The sequence below is a fragment of the Neovison vison genome, chromosome 2, assembly GCF_020171115.1.
Source record: "Neovison vison isolate M4711 chromosome 2, ASM_NN_V1, whole genome shotgun sequence".
Classification (NCBI taxonomy): Eukaryota; Metazoa; Chordata; class Mammalia; order Carnivora; family Mustelidae; genus Neogale; species Neogale vison.
Genome location: NC_058092.1, coordinates 232,678,779 through 232,698,984, shown reverse-complemented (window position 1 = coordinate 232,698,984; position 20,206 = coordinate 232,678,779). Strand labels below are relative to the sequence as shown.

Genomic DNA, 20,206 nt, shown 5'->3' with positions numbered 1-20,206 from the left:
ACAAATTGACTTAATCAATTTGATGTTTTGATGTTCTTCCTGGAGTGAACGAACAGAAGGGTAAATGTGTCTTTTGTGGTTTGGCCGAGGCAGCTGTGAGAGCCTCGGCGTCATGTAGCGTGCTCCCCCTGCACAGGTCACCATTTGCCCTAATGAGAACCAGCTTCCTACTGGCGCAGGGGCGTGGTTGTCGGATCCTTTACTCAGAGTCTCCTTGAACCTCTTGCTCTTGTGCCCATGGGACATTTTCTCTCCACATTCCGTTAACCTCGGTAGCTGTGGTTTGGGGGCAGTGTGTTGTTAATAGAGTTGCACGTGAAATTGACCCACCTTTAAGCCAAGGGGCAAATTTCAGCTGCAATGACCAATGGCAGAATAACTAGTGGGTTCAATCACGTGTCCCAGGATTCCGGGATGATTACCCTTGTTTGGATGGACAGACAAGCTGCTTGATCAAACAGGCCAGAGATAGAAGCTCAGATAAAAACTCTCTTTTCTGGGGAACTTGGAGGGCTATTCAGTTAAGCATCTGCCTTCGGCTCAGGTCATGATCCTAGGGTCCTAGGATCAAGCCCCGCATCAGGCTTCCCACTCAGTAAGGGAGGCTTTTTCTTCCTCTGCCCTTCCCCTGCTCATTCTCTCCCTCTCTCTCAAATAAGTAAAATCTTAAAAAAACTAATAACCCTCCCATTCCTGTTTGATACACTGTGTGCGTTGCTGTTCAGCCATGCCTCCCGCCCCAAGTGCACCTGTCAGCCAGCCCCAAGCCTGGCCTTCCAAACAGATGCATTGATCGTTCTCTAACAGGTGTGCCATCCTGGAAGCTGCCACTTGCAGCTGAATGCTGGTCCCCACTCCTTGAGTGAGCAGGTGAGAGGACGGCCAGTTTGCAAATATTCTCTGTGAGCCCCTTCTGGCAGCTTCCATGGGTAGAGCCTCGGCTGCTGCAGCTGGGCCCCTGGGGCCTTGACATCCCTCTCAGCCCCTCCCCAGGAGGCCACCCCCCAGCAGTGGCCACTTCGTCCTCAGTAACTCCTGCTTCTTGGTTCTCGTAGGGATTGTCCGCCTGAGAGATGGGCTTCGGGACCGCTACCCCGTGGAAGATTACCTGGACCTCTTTGACCTGGCCGCACACCAGATTCATCAAGGCCTGCAGGCCAGCTCTGCGAAGGAGGAGAGCAGGATGACTAGGATCCTTATTGGTACGGCTTCTGGGGGGGTCCCCAGAGGGGCCGCTCCGGCCTGGGGCCAGCTGTGCGTTGTGATCTCTTGCAGAATCTGATGCAGTTTGCATTGAATTTCCTAATGAGGGTCAGCGTCCCCCAATGACTCCTTCATTTCTGGGTGCTTTCAAAGGGAACCATCTAGTACCTTCTCAGTGGGCCTTTAAAATGCCACAGAGCTGTGTACCCTGAGCAATGTCAGATATCATGAAATTGGGAGGCCAGATGCTGGGAGAGGGGGCCCACTCCCACTGGGCGCCCTCTGCTCTGGGGCTGGCTCGGCTTTTGCTCTGGCCCGGGGGACAGTTGCAGGATGCCTGCCCGCTTCCTAACCTGGCCATCGCTCTTAACACTATGTAAAACGTTTATATTACTGACATAGTTTCTGTAAAGCAGAAATGTTTAGTGGACTTTTTTAGTTCTGTGGAGGCTCGCTTGTACCTGAAACGGTTTTTTCTAAAAATTGACATTTTTTAAAATTTAAGTTAAGCACACATGGCTGGGTTTCTTTTTATGATGTACTAATCTAAGTTTGGATGGAGGATCATAAGCACAGTTAACCAAGGAGTCATTGATTTACTGCTGTGGCTTTTGGAATCCTTGGCCCCAGGACCCTGGGAAGACAGAGGCCATCTCTCCAGAAACAGATAGAGCCCTAATGCATTGTTGGTGACTAATTGCTGTTGAAAAAGCCGAGCCATTGTCAGGTTAATGCCTTTAGACATTCGCAATGAGGTGGCTTGATTAATAATCTTTTCTTTTTCTTTTTTTAGTTCACAAGAACGTTTTATAAAAAACCTACCTAATTTGTCTTGGATTCAGCTTAGGAGAAGACATTTACCCACTTAGACCTTCTGAAAGAGTGAAGTCTGGCCACATATGTTCCTTAAATTTGTTACCTGAGGCAGTAATCTGCTTTTTAATTTTCCTAAATCTATTATATTTTGATTCTCCAAATTTGATGACTCTGTTAGCAACCCAAGAGGAATTGTAATCAACCATCTGAAAGATGGCTCTTTGCTTTTGACTCTTCCTGTCCTAGGAGAGAGGCTTACATGCCTAAGTCCTGATTTATTTATTGTTTTGTTTTTTTTAAGGCAAAGAAATGAAGTTGTGAGAGCCGGATGAGGTCCTATACCACCCCGGGCCCTGGTGTGAATTGGCTACTAGTTACTTTCTTGCACCCTTGGGTCCACACACCCCAGATCAAAAGTCTAATTAATAGTGGCTGTTATATTCATATATTTACGTCATGTGACACCCACACCGTATGCCTCTGGGAGAATCTTGTGTTCTTATGAAAGAGCTAAAAATATACATCTTAGGGCTAGGAAATTGAGCCCAAGATAATGAATGAAAAAGGAAAGCCTTAGTTTGGTTTTCTAATTTTACTTACTTCTAGATTTAAAAAAGAAAATTAGAGAAAAAATTTGCCGCTCTGGTATTTACCTAAAGCAGAGTTTGGGAAGTTTTATGTAGAGGAGAGGCGTGGAGAGAGCTGGCACCTAGCCACCAGCCCACTCTGGGCCACGTGACGAGAGTTGTCTACGTGTTCCTGAGTTCAGCCTGCACATCTGTGCAATGGGCTGGTTGGACCAGCTCCATTCTGGCTCTTCCCAGGCCTAGAATGTGATTCAGCTCTGCTTCCGCTTCCTCTGATGAGCTCTTCGGGAGAGCAGGAGGATCTTTCTTCTTCTCAGCTCAGGAGTCTGGGCTAATGGCTGGGTGACAAAGGATTCGAGGGGCCGGGTTCTTGGGGGTGGGGCTCTAGACACACTGAAATGTCCCTGCCTCTGCTCTCACGGTGCCCTGCTCTGCCTGTCCACGTGTTCGCCTGGGGAGCTGGTTGTGTACAGAGTTGCCGCTTCCCTCTAGATTATAAGGTTGGAGAGGAGAGGGGATTGGCTGTCTTATTTCCCTCCTATCCCTAGTGCCAAGCACAGTGCCAGGCACCTGGTAGACCCCAGATGAATGCTTTCTGGATGAATGGATTTGAAATGAACAGAGGATGAGTGGATAGATGGATGGACAGATGGATGGACTGGTGGATGGACAAATGTTTCTATGGTTGTAGAAGTGTCCATTTATGATATTTGACAGAATTTTGTCAATTTTGTTTCAGATAGTTCTCTTGTTCTAATATTCTTGTATTCACTGTGAGTAGAATTTTCAAAGGACTTCTGATTGACTTGTCTCTTCTGTATCTTAAGGTATTATCTTTCAAAAAAGAGAAGAAAGGAAAGACCAGAACAGAAATGCTCATCTCGATGTGATTGCACGTCCAACAGAATAGACAGGGCCCGGCCAACTCCCTGCTTTATTGTGATGCACTCATCACTGATCAAAGACACTAGTCTTTTGGCTCAGATTTTCCCTGAATAAGTAACTTAGAGATGTATCAAATGCCCATGTAAAATGTCGGGAAATTGAATTTGTATGTAATTGATCGATTTGCCTTTCTTTCTAAACCTCTGATGGGTCTTCTGAAAAAAAAAAAAAAAGTCAGGGAATTGGTTCAAGTATCTGAGTGAGAGATGTTGAAATGTGCGGATCTTGGTCGCATGACCGCCCTCGACTGCGTATCACATTTCATCCTTCATTCATACAGACCACAATGAGAAAGGGCTGGACCCATTCCCTGTCCACTCAGTCAGCGTGGACTGAGTGCCAGCTGTGTGCAGGGTGACGGGGCGGGTGGGCATGTAGGACACAGCACCTCCAGACGGAGGTCCCGTGAGCCTTCCTGCAAAATCTTCCTCTTGCTTGGTCTAGAGCATGCCTGGGGCCAGCTGTGTGTTGTGATCGCTTGGAGAATCTGATGCAGTTTGCATCGAATTTCCTAATGAGGGTCAGCTTCCCCCAACGACTCCTTCATCCCTGGTGCTTTTCAAAGGGAACCATTTAGTACCTTCTCAGTGGGCCTTTAAAATGCCACAGAGCTGTGTACCCTGAGCAATGTCAGATATCATGAAATTGGGAGGCCAGATGCTGGGAGCGGGTTTTTTGTTTTTGTTTTTTGTTTTGTTTTGTTTTTTGTTTGTTGTTTTTAAACATCTCCTGGAGAGGAACTGGGAAGAAGCAGGTGCTCACTGTTGCCCACATCACCTGGATTTCCAGACAGAGAGCGCTGGGTGGGAGCAGCGGAGGTCGCTGGGGCAGAGAGGCCTTGCCAGCCACCTCTTCCTGAAGTCCCATGGGCTCACGGTGGAGCCTGGTTTTGTCCCTCGCACAGGCTGCCCCGTGGGAGCCCCTCACGCAGCGCTGCTCATTCTTGGGGTTCTCTGCTTCCAGGGGAGGCCAGCGCTTCCACCATGTGGGACAACAACGCCTGGACCTTCTTCTACGACAACAGCACGGATGGTGAGCCGCCCTTCCTGACCCAGGACTTCATCCACGCCTTTCAGCCCGATGCCAAGCTGATCGTCATGCTCAGGGACCCTGTAGAGAGGTGAGCACTTTGGGTTTCTTGTATTTGGGGCGAACAGGCAGTTTTGAAGGACAGCCTGCCTTCTCATCACGAACAAGATCTTCCTTTTTTTTTTTTTTTTTTTAAATAAACAAGCTTAACTTGCAATGTTGCTGCTATTTCCTATGTAAATGTTATTGTTGGTGCGATCTCCACTGGCTCTAAACAAATTGAGGATCGTTTTCTTAGACCTTCTGACCATGGTCTGTGCGCCTTCAGCCTCTGGCCGGTTTGACCTGGGGACGTGGGACCCTCCTTGGGGACTGTCAGGGCATGTGAAACCCCCTTGGAATCAGGGACATCAGGGTTTGCTGAGGGGTTTGGCTCCCACGATTCCTCATGTCCCGACCTGGGCGAGGCCTTTAACCCTGTCAGCTCTGAGTGTTCTGTCTCTAGCTTTCCTGGGAAGACCAAAAGGAGGAGAGATGGCGGGCAGGGCTGCTCTGCTGTAAAAAAGGCACAGCTCGTGTGAGACTGGACAGCGTGGGGGTGGCCGGGCTGGCACTGGCAAAGCTTGAGCCATAATGAAGCCGGTGGGGATGGCGGAAGATGGGGGCTTCCGGGACCTGAAAATCACTTAGCGGGACAGTCTGTGTGGTACCGTCCCATCAGAGAGGTGGGCCCTCAGGCCACTCCAGGACCCTCAAGCGGGAGTCCCCACCCAAGATGAGCGGTCCAGCTCTGTGACAACACTCCTCCTGCTTTGAAATCAAGTCTGTCTTTTGGGAGCATCTTGCTGGATCCATTTCTTCCCTGTAGAGCTGCACAGACCCAAGGGTCACTCTCCCCAAGTGGGAGAGGCTGCCAGGTATTGAAGCAGACCCGGCCCTCTGTGTCTCGCTTTTCTACCTACCTCTTGTTAGGGGGTGAATTGTGCCCTTCCTAAGGATGCGTTGAAGTTCTAGCCCTGCCCCTTGTACGGATGCGTGTGATCTTGTTTGAAAACAGAGTGTGTGCAGATGGACTCAGGTCAAGATGAGGTCCTACCCGATTAGGGTGGCCCCAAAGCCAGGGGTTGGTGTCCTTGTGAGAAGAGGACATTCGGACACAGGGAGAGCGTCATGTGATGACAGGGGCAGGATTGGAGGGACATGTCTGCAGGCCAAGGTACGCCTAGGGTTGCCAGCTGGCACTGGGAGCTGGAGACAGGCCTGTAACAGACCCTCCTGCAGAACCCTCAGGAGGAACCCCCCCACTGCCGACACCCGGATTTCAGACTTGCATTTTTCAGAAGTGCCAGAGACTAAATTCCTGCAGTTACAGGAATTTAGTGGTAGTCTGTGACAGTGGCCCCAGGAACCTAAGGGACCCTGAATACCTTCCCTGGATGGGTGCGCATTTCCATCTGCACATCCTTGCCAAAGGCAACAATAAGACATGTTGTGGGAATCTGAGGAAGTACTGGAAAGCTACAAGGAGAACTGTTCTAAAAAGCACCTATGGTCTCCCATCTGATGGCTGTTATTTATATCGGGTATGTTTCCTTCCAGACTGCTTACCTGTGCAGCTAAGTGCAGTGTGTGTGTGTGTGTGTGTGTGTGTGTGTGTGTGAGAGAGAGAGAGAGAGAGTGTGTGTGTGAGAGTGTGTGACACACGATAGTAAGCACATACAGTCTCACATGTCACTTCATTTGTTTCACGCCGTTGCCCCCAGAAGGACAGGCCTTCACGTCCCTGCCCTGCTTGTTCTCCCTGAATTTCTCTCTCTGTCCCTTCAGTAGAGCTCTCAAAATGGCCCTTGCGGCTGTGAATGTGATCTGGTCAGAGGGGAGCTGGATTATCGGCCCCATCTCCGTCCCGGCAGCCCTCTTGGTGCTACGCCATAAGACACATCTATGTGCCCCAGATGGCTCCTCTCTGGTTCTGCCCCTCTCTCAGCCTCAGGAATCCATCTGGTCCGGTGCTGAAGCAGCCGCCGCCCTCGGCACAGCTCGCCTCATCCTACCTGCTAGTTCCCGCACTTTGGAGGCAGGAGTTTGGCCCTTCTGCTCACGGAGTGGCTTGGTCCCCCTCAGGCTAAGAACAGTTGACACAAACCAGTGGTGCTCTCGGGTAGACGTGATTATGTAACTGTCAGCCTTGAAAGGAAAGGTTCAGTGACTAAGTGACCCCTCGCCACCCACTGAGGTGTTTTCACAGCTGCTCTGCCTCCCTTCCCCAGACAGCCCCCAGCTGTAGTTCACAAGGTTGGAACATTCTCTCAAGAGTGCGCTTTCTGCTCACTGAATGTCTTCCTGTCACATCTCCCTGGTTCCTCGTTCTGAGGAAGGTCACTCTGCGCCTCAACCTCAGGGGGCCCAGAGAGTGAAAACTATGACATTTTGTCACTCCCTGGGCATAGAGCAGTGGGAACCGGTCTCTGGGCTCTGTCGGTGTGTGTCAGTCCTGTTCTAGGCTGCGGGCATGGGGAGCTCATGGCTGGTTGCAAGACAGGAATGGCTGTGGGTGTTATGGTCTGTGGATCCAGCCGGAGCAAGAGGGAAGATACGGGGCTCAGAAGAGGGAATGAGCTTCAGGTAGGGAAAAGTCATCTGGAGGAGGTAAAGCCAGGCTGGGTTTTGAAGGATGATTAAGAGTTTGCCAAGTCAACAAAGAAGGAACGTGGTTGGGAGGAAGAAGCATTCTGAGCAGGGAGATCAGTGAGGACAAAGGTAAAGACCACGGCTCTCTTGTTGGAGAGCGGAGTCACCTTCCCTACATGTGTCCCTCCCTCTTTGCAGTCCCCATCCTACCTCTGAGAACACAACGGCCACAGGCGAGTCTTTGAATGGGGAGGGCCATGGTGCCACCCAGGTTCAGACCGTGAGCCAGAGGCACGACCTACCCAACTTGCCTCTCAGACCCAGCCAAAAGCCTGCCTTCCTTTAGAAGGCTCAAGGGCCACAAGATGTCACCAAGTAGTCACCCCTTTGTTTGCTTGCTTGCTTTCTGGGTCAAATACTCCATTTATTATAAAACCCAAAAGTGAAGATTTCTTGCCTTTCTCATCCTCAGTGGAGATAGTTCATCAATTCAGACATTTTTTTGAGCCCTGACCACACACTGGGCATGGTGCTGGGTGCTGTGCACGCACGTGTCCATGAAGGCCCACCCAGGGCTTACCCTCTGGGAACAGGTACTTCTACATGGAAGTGAGGCCCTCCCTCTCTCACAGTGGACGTGGTGCCGAGGAGGGGGTGTGGGATGCCGTGGTGGCAGTTGCCTCAGGAGGCTGAGCTGGTTGTTAGGGTGCCTGCTACATTAGCCATCAACTGCTATGTAGCAAATTGCCCCAAAACTTAGCAGCTTAAAACACTACACACTCAGGATTGCACCATTTCTGTGGGTCAGAATCTGGCACAGTTTACTGTGTCCCCTTCTTCAGGATCTCTCCCAGGCCTGCAGTCCGGGCTTCCGCACGGTGGGGTCTCATCCAAAGGCTTGACTGGGGAAGGCTCTGCTTCCAAGCTCCCATGCTCTCAAGATCACTGGCCAAATTCAGTTCCTCAGTGGCTGTTGGAAGGAGGGCCTCCATTCTTTGCCAGCCGTTGGCTAGAGGCTGCCCTCATTGCCTTGCTTCTGGGCCTTGCCAGCATAGCTGCTTGCTTCTTCAGAGCCAGCCAGGGAGAGAAACAGCGGGCAGGTTGGAAGTCACAACCTTGTGTCATCTCACCACTAGAGTGTCAGCCTATGGCCTTGACCATGTTCGGTTGATTTGAAGCACGTCATGAGGGCCAGGCCACACTCAAGGGGAGGAGATGGCGGGGTGTGCATGCCAAGGAACAGGAATGGTTGCCTACCACACCTGCTCCCCCTTTCTCTCTCTGATCGTCCAGGAGCCTAGGCCCCAGTGGTGTGACCAGGAGCAGAGAGGCTACAAGTACGTCACCGTGTCGAGGCAGAGCCTGCACATGCACAGTTGGCAGGGGTCGGGGGGGCGTTCATGCACACAATGTCTGTGTGGGTTACTGACAGCAACAGCTGTTCCATTGCTTTTTAAACATTGATTTAAAAAGTATGCAACAATAGGAATTTCTGTTTAGAAACCCGTGACTCATGGCCTATCTTAAATGTCTGGCTTATTAGCCATCCCAGCCAGAAAGGAAGATAGATACTCAATGTTTAGGTTTTTTGAAGAAACAAACACTTGGAACCCCCGTTCCCATTGGTCTAACTGGGTTACAGGCCATCAGCCCGCTTGGGTTGTTCCATGACCTTGCTCTTCTGCAGGGGAAGGCTGCAGGGGTTGCTTTCTGCCAGTGGGATTAGGCTAAACTGTTCTTTCCATCTACAAATTGGCAGGGGTGGGGGTGGAGTTTGTTTCTAGTTTCAGATTCACATTTAACCTTTTTTCTAGAATTGATCCAACTTGGAGGGTTGTTAAAATGTTGGGATTGCACACAGAATCAAATCAATCACTTTTAACTTTCCAGAGAGAGATGTAAATGGTAGGTTTGTTGTTCCCCCTTCTGGAGGAGAACAGAGGAAGAGTGGAAGGCGGGTTCTCGTGGCCAGAAGGGCCAGCCAAGTTTCACACTGCAAGTTTCTCTACGTAAGAGATAATGACAGCTTAAAAAGTGAAACATTTCTAGGCCAAATTGGCCTAGTTAATTAAAAAGCAGAATTTTTCTTCCTTTAGTTCGACTCTAAAGTGGGAAAGACTGTTCTTTTCACCACACCTCCCGGTAGCTTCCCGCCTCTTCGTCTATGAGTGGTTGACGGAGTTGGCCTCGTAATTCAGAGGCCACTGTCATTCACCGGGACAAATGGCTGGAAGGTGCTGACATAGTTCATTCAGGGGACACTTGGAGTGGGGTCACATGCCATCTGTTAAGGATTTTACCGTGTCTGTATTTTGGGTTTAAGTCTGTGCATCGTCTTACTGCCGAGGAGGGCAGTGACCAGCGCAGGATGCTGGGTGTTGCTCACGTTTTATGATGATGGTCAAATCGGGAAGGAGAACTGAGCTCAGTTAAGAACGAGAACTTTATTTTGACCTGGGCACCTTGAACCTTGATTCCTGGGGCATTGTTTCCTTCATCTGCTTGTAGAAACTGACTTTTTAACAAACCACTGGATTGGGTCAGTAATTAATCTATGATGATGCGCAAGGAAAGGAGGGAGTGAAGCACTTAATACAGTGTATCCGTTTGCACGCGCTTGGTCATTTGGACAAAGTAACGAGCTATGCTAAGCCTTTGGACAGGAATCCTGGTTTCATGGATTTTACTCCATCTGCAAAGTGGATGGTAGGATGTATGGGTAATAAATGGCAAACCAGGGTCACCTTGATAGAATCATAGCCTTGGGGGACCAGAAGGTCCCAGCTCTGCCACTGACCTTGGGGCAGCCACTTAACCTCTCTGTGTCTCATTTCCTTTTTGGTGAAATGGGGGGAAATAGTCCTGCTCTTAGGGTTGTAAGAATAACTTAAATTATGTAACGTACTTAAACAGTGCTGGAAAATGCAAAACATTATGTAATTGGTAGCTATTATTACTAGGTCACAGTAGTAGTAAATACTAACAGTAATGTGAGTGAGTGTGCATTTGCTCACTATACATAGTCATTGGACACCTTTGAAGGGCTGGCAGTGAGATGATCACTGAGGAACAAAATCCTTGTCTGGCCTCCTGGAGCCCATGTCTAATGGAAGGAGTGGGGACAGCCCTCAATTAAATGACCTTGGCATTAACTCCAGGCTGCCTCTGTGCTAAGCCCTGTTCAGGCATTGCCTCATTTGCGCTTGGCAAGCCGGTGTGTGGGCTCGGTGGGGCTCAGTTGCCTACCCGTGGTCACCTGGTTTGTAGTGACCAGGCTGGGGCTGAGCCCCTTTCAGTTTGAGGACTCGAGCTGTCTTCCCTATCAGAGGCTGGTCCTCGGGACGCAGAGGTGGAGACAGCCGTGTGTGTAGGAGGTTTATGGGGCCCGTCGTGGGACAAGCTGGGGCGGGGGTGGTTGCCGATAGCATGAAGGGGTGGGCCGTGACACAGTCACACGGAGGTCTCCCTGACGCCATCAGGAGCCATGTGGCTGGGACCTTCTGAGATGGCGCCGCCGAGGCCTGTCCCGTCCAGCAGCCACTGTTTACCGTCTGTCCTGCGGAGGCCTGCGCAGAGCAGGTCTTTCCCGCTGATGGCAGACACTGCATGGGACGGGACCGTGAGCCACCAGCAGGATGACTCCCCACTTCGGCAAAGCTCTGTGAGCCATAAGGACGCCCGTCTTCCTGGGTGGCTGAGCGTGGACTCCACACTGGCGAGTGCAGGATACCGATCCCAGGGCGACATCGAGCTCAGAGGATAGGAAGCCGCGCCCACCCAGGCTTCTGAGTCGCTGTAGACCTCTTACCCGCGGCAGGAATTTCTCTCATAGTTCAGCCTGTGCTGAAAATCTTCTCCAAACAGCTCAACGTCTCTGTGTCCCTGGAAGCACTGATGTGCTGTGGACACTCCCTGCAGCGGGAGAGGGGAGCCGGCCTGCCGGCGTCCCGGGACGGGCTCTCTGGCACGTGTTTGCGCCAGGGTTAGAGGGCTGGCCACACAAACCAGTGGTGCTCTCGGGTAGACGTGATTATGTAACTGTCAGCCTTGAAAGGAAAGGTTCAGTGACTAAGTGACCCCTCGCCACCCACTGAGGTGTTTTCACAGCTGCTCTGCCTCCCTTCCCCAGACAGCCCCCAGCTGTAGTTCACAAGGTTGGAACATTCTCTCAAGAGTGCGCTTTCTGCTCACTGAATGTCTTCCTGTCACATCTCCCTGGTTCCTCGTTCTGAGGAAGGTCACTCTGCGCCTCAACCTCAGGGGGCCCAGAGAGTGAAAACTATGACATTTTGTCACTCCCTGGGCATAGAGCAGTGGGAACCGGTCTCTGGGCTCTGTCGGTGTGTGTCAGTCCTGTTCTAGGCTGCGGGCATGGGGAGCTCATGGCTGGTTGCAAGACAGGAATGGCTGTGGGTGTTATGGTCTGTGGATCCAGCCGGAGCAAGAGGGAAGATACGGGGCTCAGAAGAGGGAATGAGCTTCAGGTAGGGAAAAGTCATCTGGAGGAGGTAAAGCCAGGCTGGGTTTTGAAGGATGATTAAGAGTTTGCCAAGTCAACAAAGAAGGAACGTGGTTGGGAGGAAGAAGCATTCTGAGCAGGGAGATCAGTGAGGACAAAGGTAAAGACCACGGCTCTCTTGTTGGAGAGCGGAGTCACCTTCCCTACATGTGTCCCTCCCTCTTTGCAGTCCCCATCCTACCTCTGAGAACACAACGGCCACAGGCGAGTCTTTGAATGGGGAGGGCCATGGTGCCACCCAGGTTCAGACCGTGAGCCAGAGGCACGACCTACCCAACTTGCCTCTCAGACCCAGCCAAAAGCCTGCCTTCCTTTAGAAGGCTCAAGGGCCACAAGATGTCACCAAGTAGTCACCCCTTTGTTTGCTTGCTTGCTTTCTGGGTCAAATACTCCATTTATTATAAAACCCAAAAGTGAAGATTTCTTGCCTTTCTCATCCTCAGTGGAGATAGTTCATCAATTCAGACATTTTTTTGAGCCCTGACCACACACTGGGCATGGTGCTGGGTGCTGTGCACGCACGTGTCCATGAAGGCCCACCCAGGGCTTACCCTCTGGGAACAGGTACTTCTACATGGAAGTGAGGCCCTCCCTCTCTCACAGTGGACGTGGTGCCGAGGAGGGGGTGTGGGATGCCGTGGTGGCAGTTGCCTCAGGAGGCTGAGCTGGTTGTTAGGGTGCCTGCTACATTAGCCATCAACTGCTATGTAGCAAATTGCCCCAAAACTTAGCAGCTTAAAACACTACACACTCAGGATTGCACCATTTCTGTGGGTCAGAATCTGGCACAGTTTACTGTGTCCCCTTCTTCAGGATCTCTCCCAGGCCTGCAGTCCGGGCTTCCGCACGGTGGGGTCTCATCCAAAGGCTTGACTGGGGAAGGCTCTGCTTCCAAGCTCCCATGCTCTCAAGATCACTGGCCAAATTCAGTTCCTCAGTGGCTGTTGGAAGGAGGGCCTCCATTCTTTGCCAGCCGTTGGCTAGAGGCTGCCCTCATTGCCTTGCTTCTGGGCCTTGCCAGCATAGCTGCTTGCTTCTTCAGAGCCAGCCAGGGAGAGAAACAGCGGGCAGGTTGGAAGTCACAACCTTGTGTCATCTCACCACTAGAGTGTCAGCCTATGGCCTTGACCATGTTCGGTTGATTTGAAGCACGTCATGAGGGCCAGGCCACACTCAAGGGGAGGAGATGGCGGGGTGTGCATGCCAAGGAACAGGAATGGTTGCCTACCACACCTGCTCCCCCTTTCTCTCTCTGATCGTCCAGGAGCCTAGGCCCCAGTGGTGTGACCAGGAGCAGAGAGGCTACAAGTACGTCACCGTGTCGAGGCAGAGCCTGCACATGCACAGTTGGCAGGGGTCGGGGGGGCGTTCATGCACACAATGTCTGTGTGGGTTACTGACAGCAACAGCTGTTCCATTGCTTTTTAAACATTGATTTAAAAAGTATGCAACAATAGGAATTTCTGTTTAGAAACCCGTGACTCATGGCCTATCTTAAATGTCTGGCTTATTAGCCATCCCAGCCAGAAAGGAAGATAGATACTCAATGTTTAGGTTTTTTGAAGAAACAAACACTTGGAACCCCCGTTCCCATTGGTCTAACTGGGTTACAGGCCATCAGCCCGCTTGGGTTGTTCCATGACCTTGCTCTTCTGCAGGGGAAGGCTGCAGGGGTTGCTTTCTGCCAGTGGGATTAGGCTAAACTGTTCTTTCCATCTACAAATTGGCAGGGGTGGGGGTGGAGTTTGTTTCTAGTTTCAGATTCACATTTAACCTTTTTTCTAGAATTGATCCAACTTGGAGGGTTGTTAAAATGTTGGGATTGCACACAGAATCAAATCAATCACTTTTAACTTTCCAGAGAGAGATGTAAATGGTAGGTTTGTTGTTCCCCCTTCTGGAGGAGAACAGAGGAAGAGTGGAAGGCGGGTTCTCGTGGCCAGAAGGGCCAGCCAAGTTTCACACTGCAAGTTTCTCTACGTAAGAGATAATGACAGCTTAAAAAGTGAAACATTTCTAGGCCAAATTGGCCTAGTTAATTAAAAAGCAGAATTTTTCTTCCTTTAGTTCGACTCTAAAGTGGGAAAGACTGTTCTTTTCACCACACCTCCCGGTAGCTTCCCGCCTCTTCGTCTATGAGTGGTTGACGGAGTTGGCCTCGTAATTCAGAGGCCACTGTCATTCACCGGGACAAATGGCTGGAAGGTGCTGACATAGTTCATTCAGGGGACACTTGGAGTGGGGTCACATGCCATCTGTTAAGGATTTTACCGTGTCTGTATTTTGGGTTTAAGTCTGTGCATCGTCTTACTGCCGAGGAGGGCAGTGACCAGCGCAGGATGCTGGGTGTTGCTCACGTTTTATGATGATGGTCAAATCGGGAAGGAGAACTGAGCTCAGTTAAGAACGAGAACTTTATTTTGACCTGGGCACCTTGAACCTTGATTCCTGGGGCATTGTTTCCTTCATCTGCTTGTAGAAACTGACTTTTTAACAAACCACTGGATTGGGTCAGTAATTAATCTATGATGATGCGCAAGGAAAGGAGGGAGTGAAGCACTTAATACAGTGTATCCGTTTGCACGCGCTTGGTCATTTGGACAAAGTAACGAGCTATGCTAAGCCTTTGGACAGGAATCCTGGTTTCATGGATTTTACTCCATCTGCAAAGTGGATGGTAGGATGTATGGGTAATAAATGGCAAACCAGGGTCACCTTGATAGAATCATAGCCTTGGGGGACCAGAAGGTCCCAGCTCTGCCACTGACCTTGGGGCAGCCACTTAACCTCTCTGTGTCTCATTTCCTTTTTGGTGAAATGGGGGGAAATAGTCCTGCTCTTAGGGTTGTAAGAATAACTTAAATTATGTAACGTACTTAAACAGTGCTGGAAAATGCAAAACATTATGTAATTGGTAGCTATTATTACTAGGTCACAGTAGTAGTAAATACTAACAGTAATGTGAGTGAGTGTGCATTTGCTCACTATACATAGTCATTGGACACCTTTGAAGGGCTGGCAGTGAGATGATCACTGAGGAACAAAATCCTTGTCTGGCCTCCTGGAGCCCATGTCTAATGGAAGGAGTGGGGACAGCCCTCAATTAAATGACCTTGGCATTAACTCCAGGCTGCCTCTGTGCTAAGCCCTGTTCAGGCATTGCCTCATTTGCGCTTGGCAAGCCGGTGTGTGGGCTCGGTGGGGCTCAGTTGCCTACCCGTGGTCACCTGGTTTGTAGTGACCAGGCTGGGGCTGAGCCCCTTTCAGTTTGAGGACTCGAGCTGTCTTCCCTATCAGAGGCTGGTCCTCGGGACGCAGAGGTGGAGACAGCCGTGTGTGTAGGAGGTTTATGGGGCCCGTCGTGGGACAAGCTGGGGCGGGGGTGGTTGCCGATAGCATGAAGGGGTGGGCCGTGACACAGTCACACGGAGGTCTCCCTGACGCCATCAGGAGCCATGTGGCTGGGACCTTCTGAGATGGCGCCGCCGAGGCCTGTCCCGTCCAGCAGCCACTGTTTACCGTCTGTCCTGCGGAGGCCTGCGCAGAGCAGGTCTTTCCCGCTGATGGCAGACACTGCATGGGACGGGACCGTGAGCCACCAGCAGGATGACTCCCCACTTCGGCAAAGCTCTGTGAGCCATAAGGACGCCCGTCTTCCTGGGTGGCTGAGCGTGGACTCCACACTGGCGAGTGCAGGATACCGATCCCAGGGCGACATCGAGCTCAGAGGATAGGAAGCCGCGCCCACCCAGGCTTCTGAGTCGCTGTAGACCTCTTACCCGCGGCAGGAATTTCTCTCATAGTTCAGCCTGTGCTGAAAATCTTCTCCAAACAGCTCAACGTCTCTGTGTCCCTGGAAGCACTGATGTGCTGTGGACACTCCCTGCAGCGGGAGAGGGGAGCCGGCCTGCCGGCGTCCCGGGACGGGCTCTCTGGCACGTGTTTGCGCCAGGGTTAGAGGGCTGGCTGTTCCCTAGCAGGGGTGGATCAGTTAGTAACATCTGTGACCTTTTTTTTAAGATTTTATTTATTCATTTGACAGAGCGAGAGAGAGCGAGAGAGAGTGTGAGCGCAAACGGGGAGGGGCAGGTAGAGGGAGAGGGAAAAGCAAGATCGATGCGGGGCTCCATCCTAGGACCCTGGGATCACGACCTGAGCCGAAGGCAGACGCTTAATTGACGGAGCCACCCAGGCACCCAACATCCATGATCTTAAAGGGAAATTCGGAGAACTCTGGGCAAGGGTTGGAGTTGTGGTGGGGTGGAAGCCACGGAGCGTAGAGGTCGTGAGGCCGCGGATCGATTCCACGCCCTGCCTCCCTCCCTCCGGCTCCTGCTCTTGCCTTTGTCTTTAAGATCCCGGAGGATGAAGGATCAGCGGCCGTCTGCAGGAGACTAGAGTGTCTCTCAGTGGCCTGTTTCCTGGAAATTTGAGGCATTTTGCATCTCAGAAGCTGTCTTCCTGGGTGCCATTGGCATGTCTTTAATGAGCCCTAAAAGTGGTGTGAGGTCACGCTCATAGGGCTGAACTGGGAGCCACCCCAGGGCCAGGGAGTCAGCCTTTGCCATTGGAGCAGGAAGGGTGAGCCGGCCAGGACCGGCCAGGACGGTGCGGGGGAGGCTGCTCAGTCCACTCCCGGACCGCCAGGTCACTTCAGGAACCTTGGATTTGTGAGGTTGGCAAGTTAAAGCTGTTCGGGGGGGCGTGGCCATGGCCATGCTCCATGGCGGGGTCCCCTAGCCTGACTTGGCCCGACTTTAAGGCCTGACTTGGCCGCTGCTTTAACCAGGGGTAGCCCAGCGATCCTGGGCGCTTCCTTTTCTTCCCTGCCAGACACCTGCTGTCAGGATCACCAGGAACTGTGAAAGTGCTTCGTGAACCATGCCGGGCTCGTAGACCAAGGGGATTTCTGATCTCATCTCTGAGAGGCTCTATGCTTGGTTCCATGAACGTTGACCAAGGACCCATGACTGGATGCTCTAGAAGGAACAAAGGTGAACCCCGAACCCTACTCCTGCTCAAGGGTAAGGGATGACCCAGCCCCAACACGAGCCCCATGGGCTGGAGGTGCTGCGTCCATGTGGACACGTTTAGGCCCAAGCCTGGATGTTCTTCTCTGGCAGAAAATGAGCCTCAGCAGCGTCACCCGTGTGTATGGCTTTGGGTGACTCTCGACCTTTCCTCCAAGGGAGCCGGCCTGGCCAGTCCTGCTTGGTTGTTCCTCATGATGGGAAAGTCACAGCTCATGATTCAGTGAGACAGAAGGGCCTCCTTCCTGGCCATGTTAAATGGCCTTTATTTCCCTGTAGGAAAAATATACGTAATCATGATTGATGGCACCATATCAGAGGTCAGGAACTTATTGATTTGAGTGTGGGTGCCGGCAAATGGAGAATGATGAAGGGACGCTCTGGGTTTCATTTTTGTAATCACCCTTCAGGTGGCTGCAGGAAGGCGGAGATGTCACGGGGTGGGGGGCTGAAGCGGAGGACGAGAGTGCGCCCACGTTTTGGAGGCTCCTGGCTGAGGAACTAGGGCCGTTCCCATGTGTGTCATCGAGAAGCCGGCTGCGGGGGGCTCTGGGAGCATAGTGACGTCTGGGCCAGGACAGCCTGAGCTGAGCCCCGCCCCCCAGGAGCCGTCAGCTGCTCCCCACCGCCCCCCCACCTCGGGGTCTGCCCCCAGTCGTTTCTCACAGCCCAGCTCTCCCAGATGTCTGGTGCGCGGAGCAGTAGCTGGTAGGGTTGGCGCCGCACGGGCTCTCGAGACGCAGCTGGTGCAGTCGAAACTTCCCTGTGCCTTGTGGGCCCGGGATCGCCGTGACCTCTCCTGTGAGCCTCCCTGGGCACTGGCAGGTTAAAACCAACAGCAACTTTCTGGGGGGGATGCGGGTCTCCTGGAATTGGCTGGCGGGGGGGCTTGTGCAGCTGTGTGTGTCTGCTAAAAACGACTGAATTGTTGGGGTGTGGATTACTTCTCCATTTTAAAATGGTACGAACAAAACCATGACAAGAGGAGAACAAACCAGCCTCCCTGAACTAGAGGCATTGGAGCTGGAACCTGCCTGGGCCTCCTGGTCGCAGGGAGGCCGACCGACAAGCACGTCGTCACTGAAGAGCTAAAACCCTTAAAATCCAATGAGCTGTTGCCGTAGCCAAGGACTGTCTGCTTATGCAGGTGCTCAGAGGTCACTCTGGGAGCTCTGAGATTCTAGAAAATACCTGAACACCTGTTTGTCGCTGCTGTCATTTTCGGATGCCCAGTGGGGTGCTCCGCAACCCCGTCGGCTTTCCCCGGGCAGCGAAGCTCGTCGTGTTGATCCCGAGCATTTGTTTGTTTGCGGCTCTGTGATGCGTCGTGATTGCTTTTCAGTTTGCTGCCACTTATTAACTGGTTCTCAGCATTCCGAATCCCCGTGTACTTCCGACATTCAGAACATCAGAATAAAACCCCAAACCCTCTGGCTCCGGTGGCTCGCACCCTGCTCTCGTCAGCTGTTGATTTGGCTCCGTCCCTAAACTCTGAGGCCAGGGGCCGGGGCTGCGTGACCTTGCGAGGCTACCTGGTCTCTCCCAAAGCCAGTCTTCTCCGGAGACAGGGTGACGACACAGCCTGTGTCCGGGGGCGGAGGGGGATGCAGGTCGTGAACACAGAACGAGGATGTGCATGTAGTACCCAGTGCAGGGCTTGGTGAGGGGCGGCCGGACCAGGGATGGAAGCCATGAGGATGGAGGGAGCGGAAGGCCACAGCTCTCGTGTGAGCCTGGCCCACGAGACCAGCCCACGGAGTACGGGCTGCCCCCGTTGTTGCGGCGCTCGGTCCCCCCACCTCTGCTCACATGGATTCGGAGTGACACCCTGTCAGTGTCGTTGAAGAGAATGACCACTGGCCTTGGTGTCACTGTCTCGATCTTACATGGTGGGGCCTTCAATGGTGGCCCCGACGGCCTCTCGTCTGTCCCCCTGAGAGAGACGTGGTCCCTTCCAGAGGCACCAGGTTGAGGGAGCCACCCCTCCCCCGCACACACATTCTCCCCCACTCCCTCTCGCAGCGGTGCTGGCTCCCAGGACCCCCATACTGCCCAGGCAGGAGCTGAGCGCACCTCCATGAGGGCCGACTCCCTTCGTGGGGCTGAACCCCACGCCTAGCAGCCTTAGCACAGAAGGCGTGGAATGTATTTGGACTTACATTGGGAATTGTTCTTGGAAACAGTCCTGGACAAATGTAACACCCATCTGTTTGGGATGGTTGAGGAGGAAGAAAATGAGGTGGTTCAGCAAAAGGGGGCTAGGCAGCCCCTAAACCGTAGGGGGCTGGCTGGGCGGCAGGGTCAGCCGACGCGCACTCAGCCCCGCCAGCCTTGACTGCCCCTGGGCTGGGGCCACTCACTTCACGCCGGACTGTCCCAGCTGGAGACTTTTTCCCTTGCCTCAAACCAGTTCCCGAACCTTCTACCCACTGGTCAGGCCATCCTTCAGGAGCAGCGTTCAGGTCTGCTTCCAGCCCCGGACAGCCTTGTAGCCCTTGAAACCTATTCTTCCTTCTGAGTCTTGCTGCTTCGGATGAAACAGCTCCCCCCACACCCCCAATTCGGTACCTAGCACTGAAGTAGGCAAGCATCCTTTGGGGTCCCGACCTGCCAGGAGGAGCGGAGTGACACCCTTCCTCATTCTCCGCGCCATACCTTGGTTAACGCATCCTGAGATTTGCATAAGTGTCCGGGCAGCTCTGTGCTGATTCATTACGAGGTCAGCTTACACCTGCTGTGTGTTTTCCCCGTTGGCTTCTCCCCCTACGTTATCATTCTACAGTTGACTTGAAAGACCAGAATGTGGATGTTTAGATTTATCTCTTATTGCCTGAGTGTGCCTGCTCCAGCTTTTGGATCCTTTTTCTTGATACATTTGCTGCCCTTTTCAGCATTTTTCTTAATGGCTTTAAACTATCCAAGTGGCTTTCAGTCATCCTTGGTCACTACCTGGGCCTTTCTCCCCCGAGAGTAGCTACAGGGAAATCATTGCTTTCAGTATTGCTTCTGTTCTTGTGAAGCATGAGTCTCATTCTTCAGGGGTGTAAACAGTGCTCCCCTGAGAGTGAGAGCTCATGCTTTTCCTCTGCCTTCCTTCTTGCGTCTCTGCGGGAAAGTGACCTGTGCCCCCATCTAGCTGCACGCTCAGGACTCTGCCAGGGTCTCAGGGCAGGGGAGGGGTGCTGGCAGAAATGACCCCTCAGTCTTCCTGGCAATGGAGGGTTAGGACCAGCATGCATTGCCTGGGGCTATTGCAACAAATTCCCATAAAGCTGGTGGCCTCAAGCAACAGAAATGTATTCTCTGGCAGTGCTGGGTGGGCTGTCTAAAGGCCAGGTGTCAGCAGGGTAGTGTCCTTCTGGGGCTTCTGTGGAAGGGACTGTCCCAAGCCTGTGTCCAGCTGCTGCTGGTGGCTCACAGCCTTGGGTGGTCCCCAGCTTGTGGTA

The 20,206-nt window shown here is 52.4% G+C and overlaps 1 protein-coding gene across 1 annotated transcript in view; it reads left to right on the top strand.

Annotated features, from left to right (window-relative positions):
• CHST15 (carbohydrate sulfotransferase 15) overlaps positions 1 to 20,206 on the top strand; it is a 77,998-nt gene that overhangs the window by 44,713 nt on the left and 13,079 nt on the right. The window contains exons 4-5 of the mRNA XM_044240691.1: positions 1,056 to 1,202; positions 4,515 to 4,671. Coding sequence (XP_044096626.1) covers positions 1,056 to 1,202; positions 4,515 to 4,671 — 304 coding nt within the window. The remainder of the gene's footprint in view (positions 1 to 1,055; positions 1,203 to 4,514; positions 4,672 to 20,206) is intronic.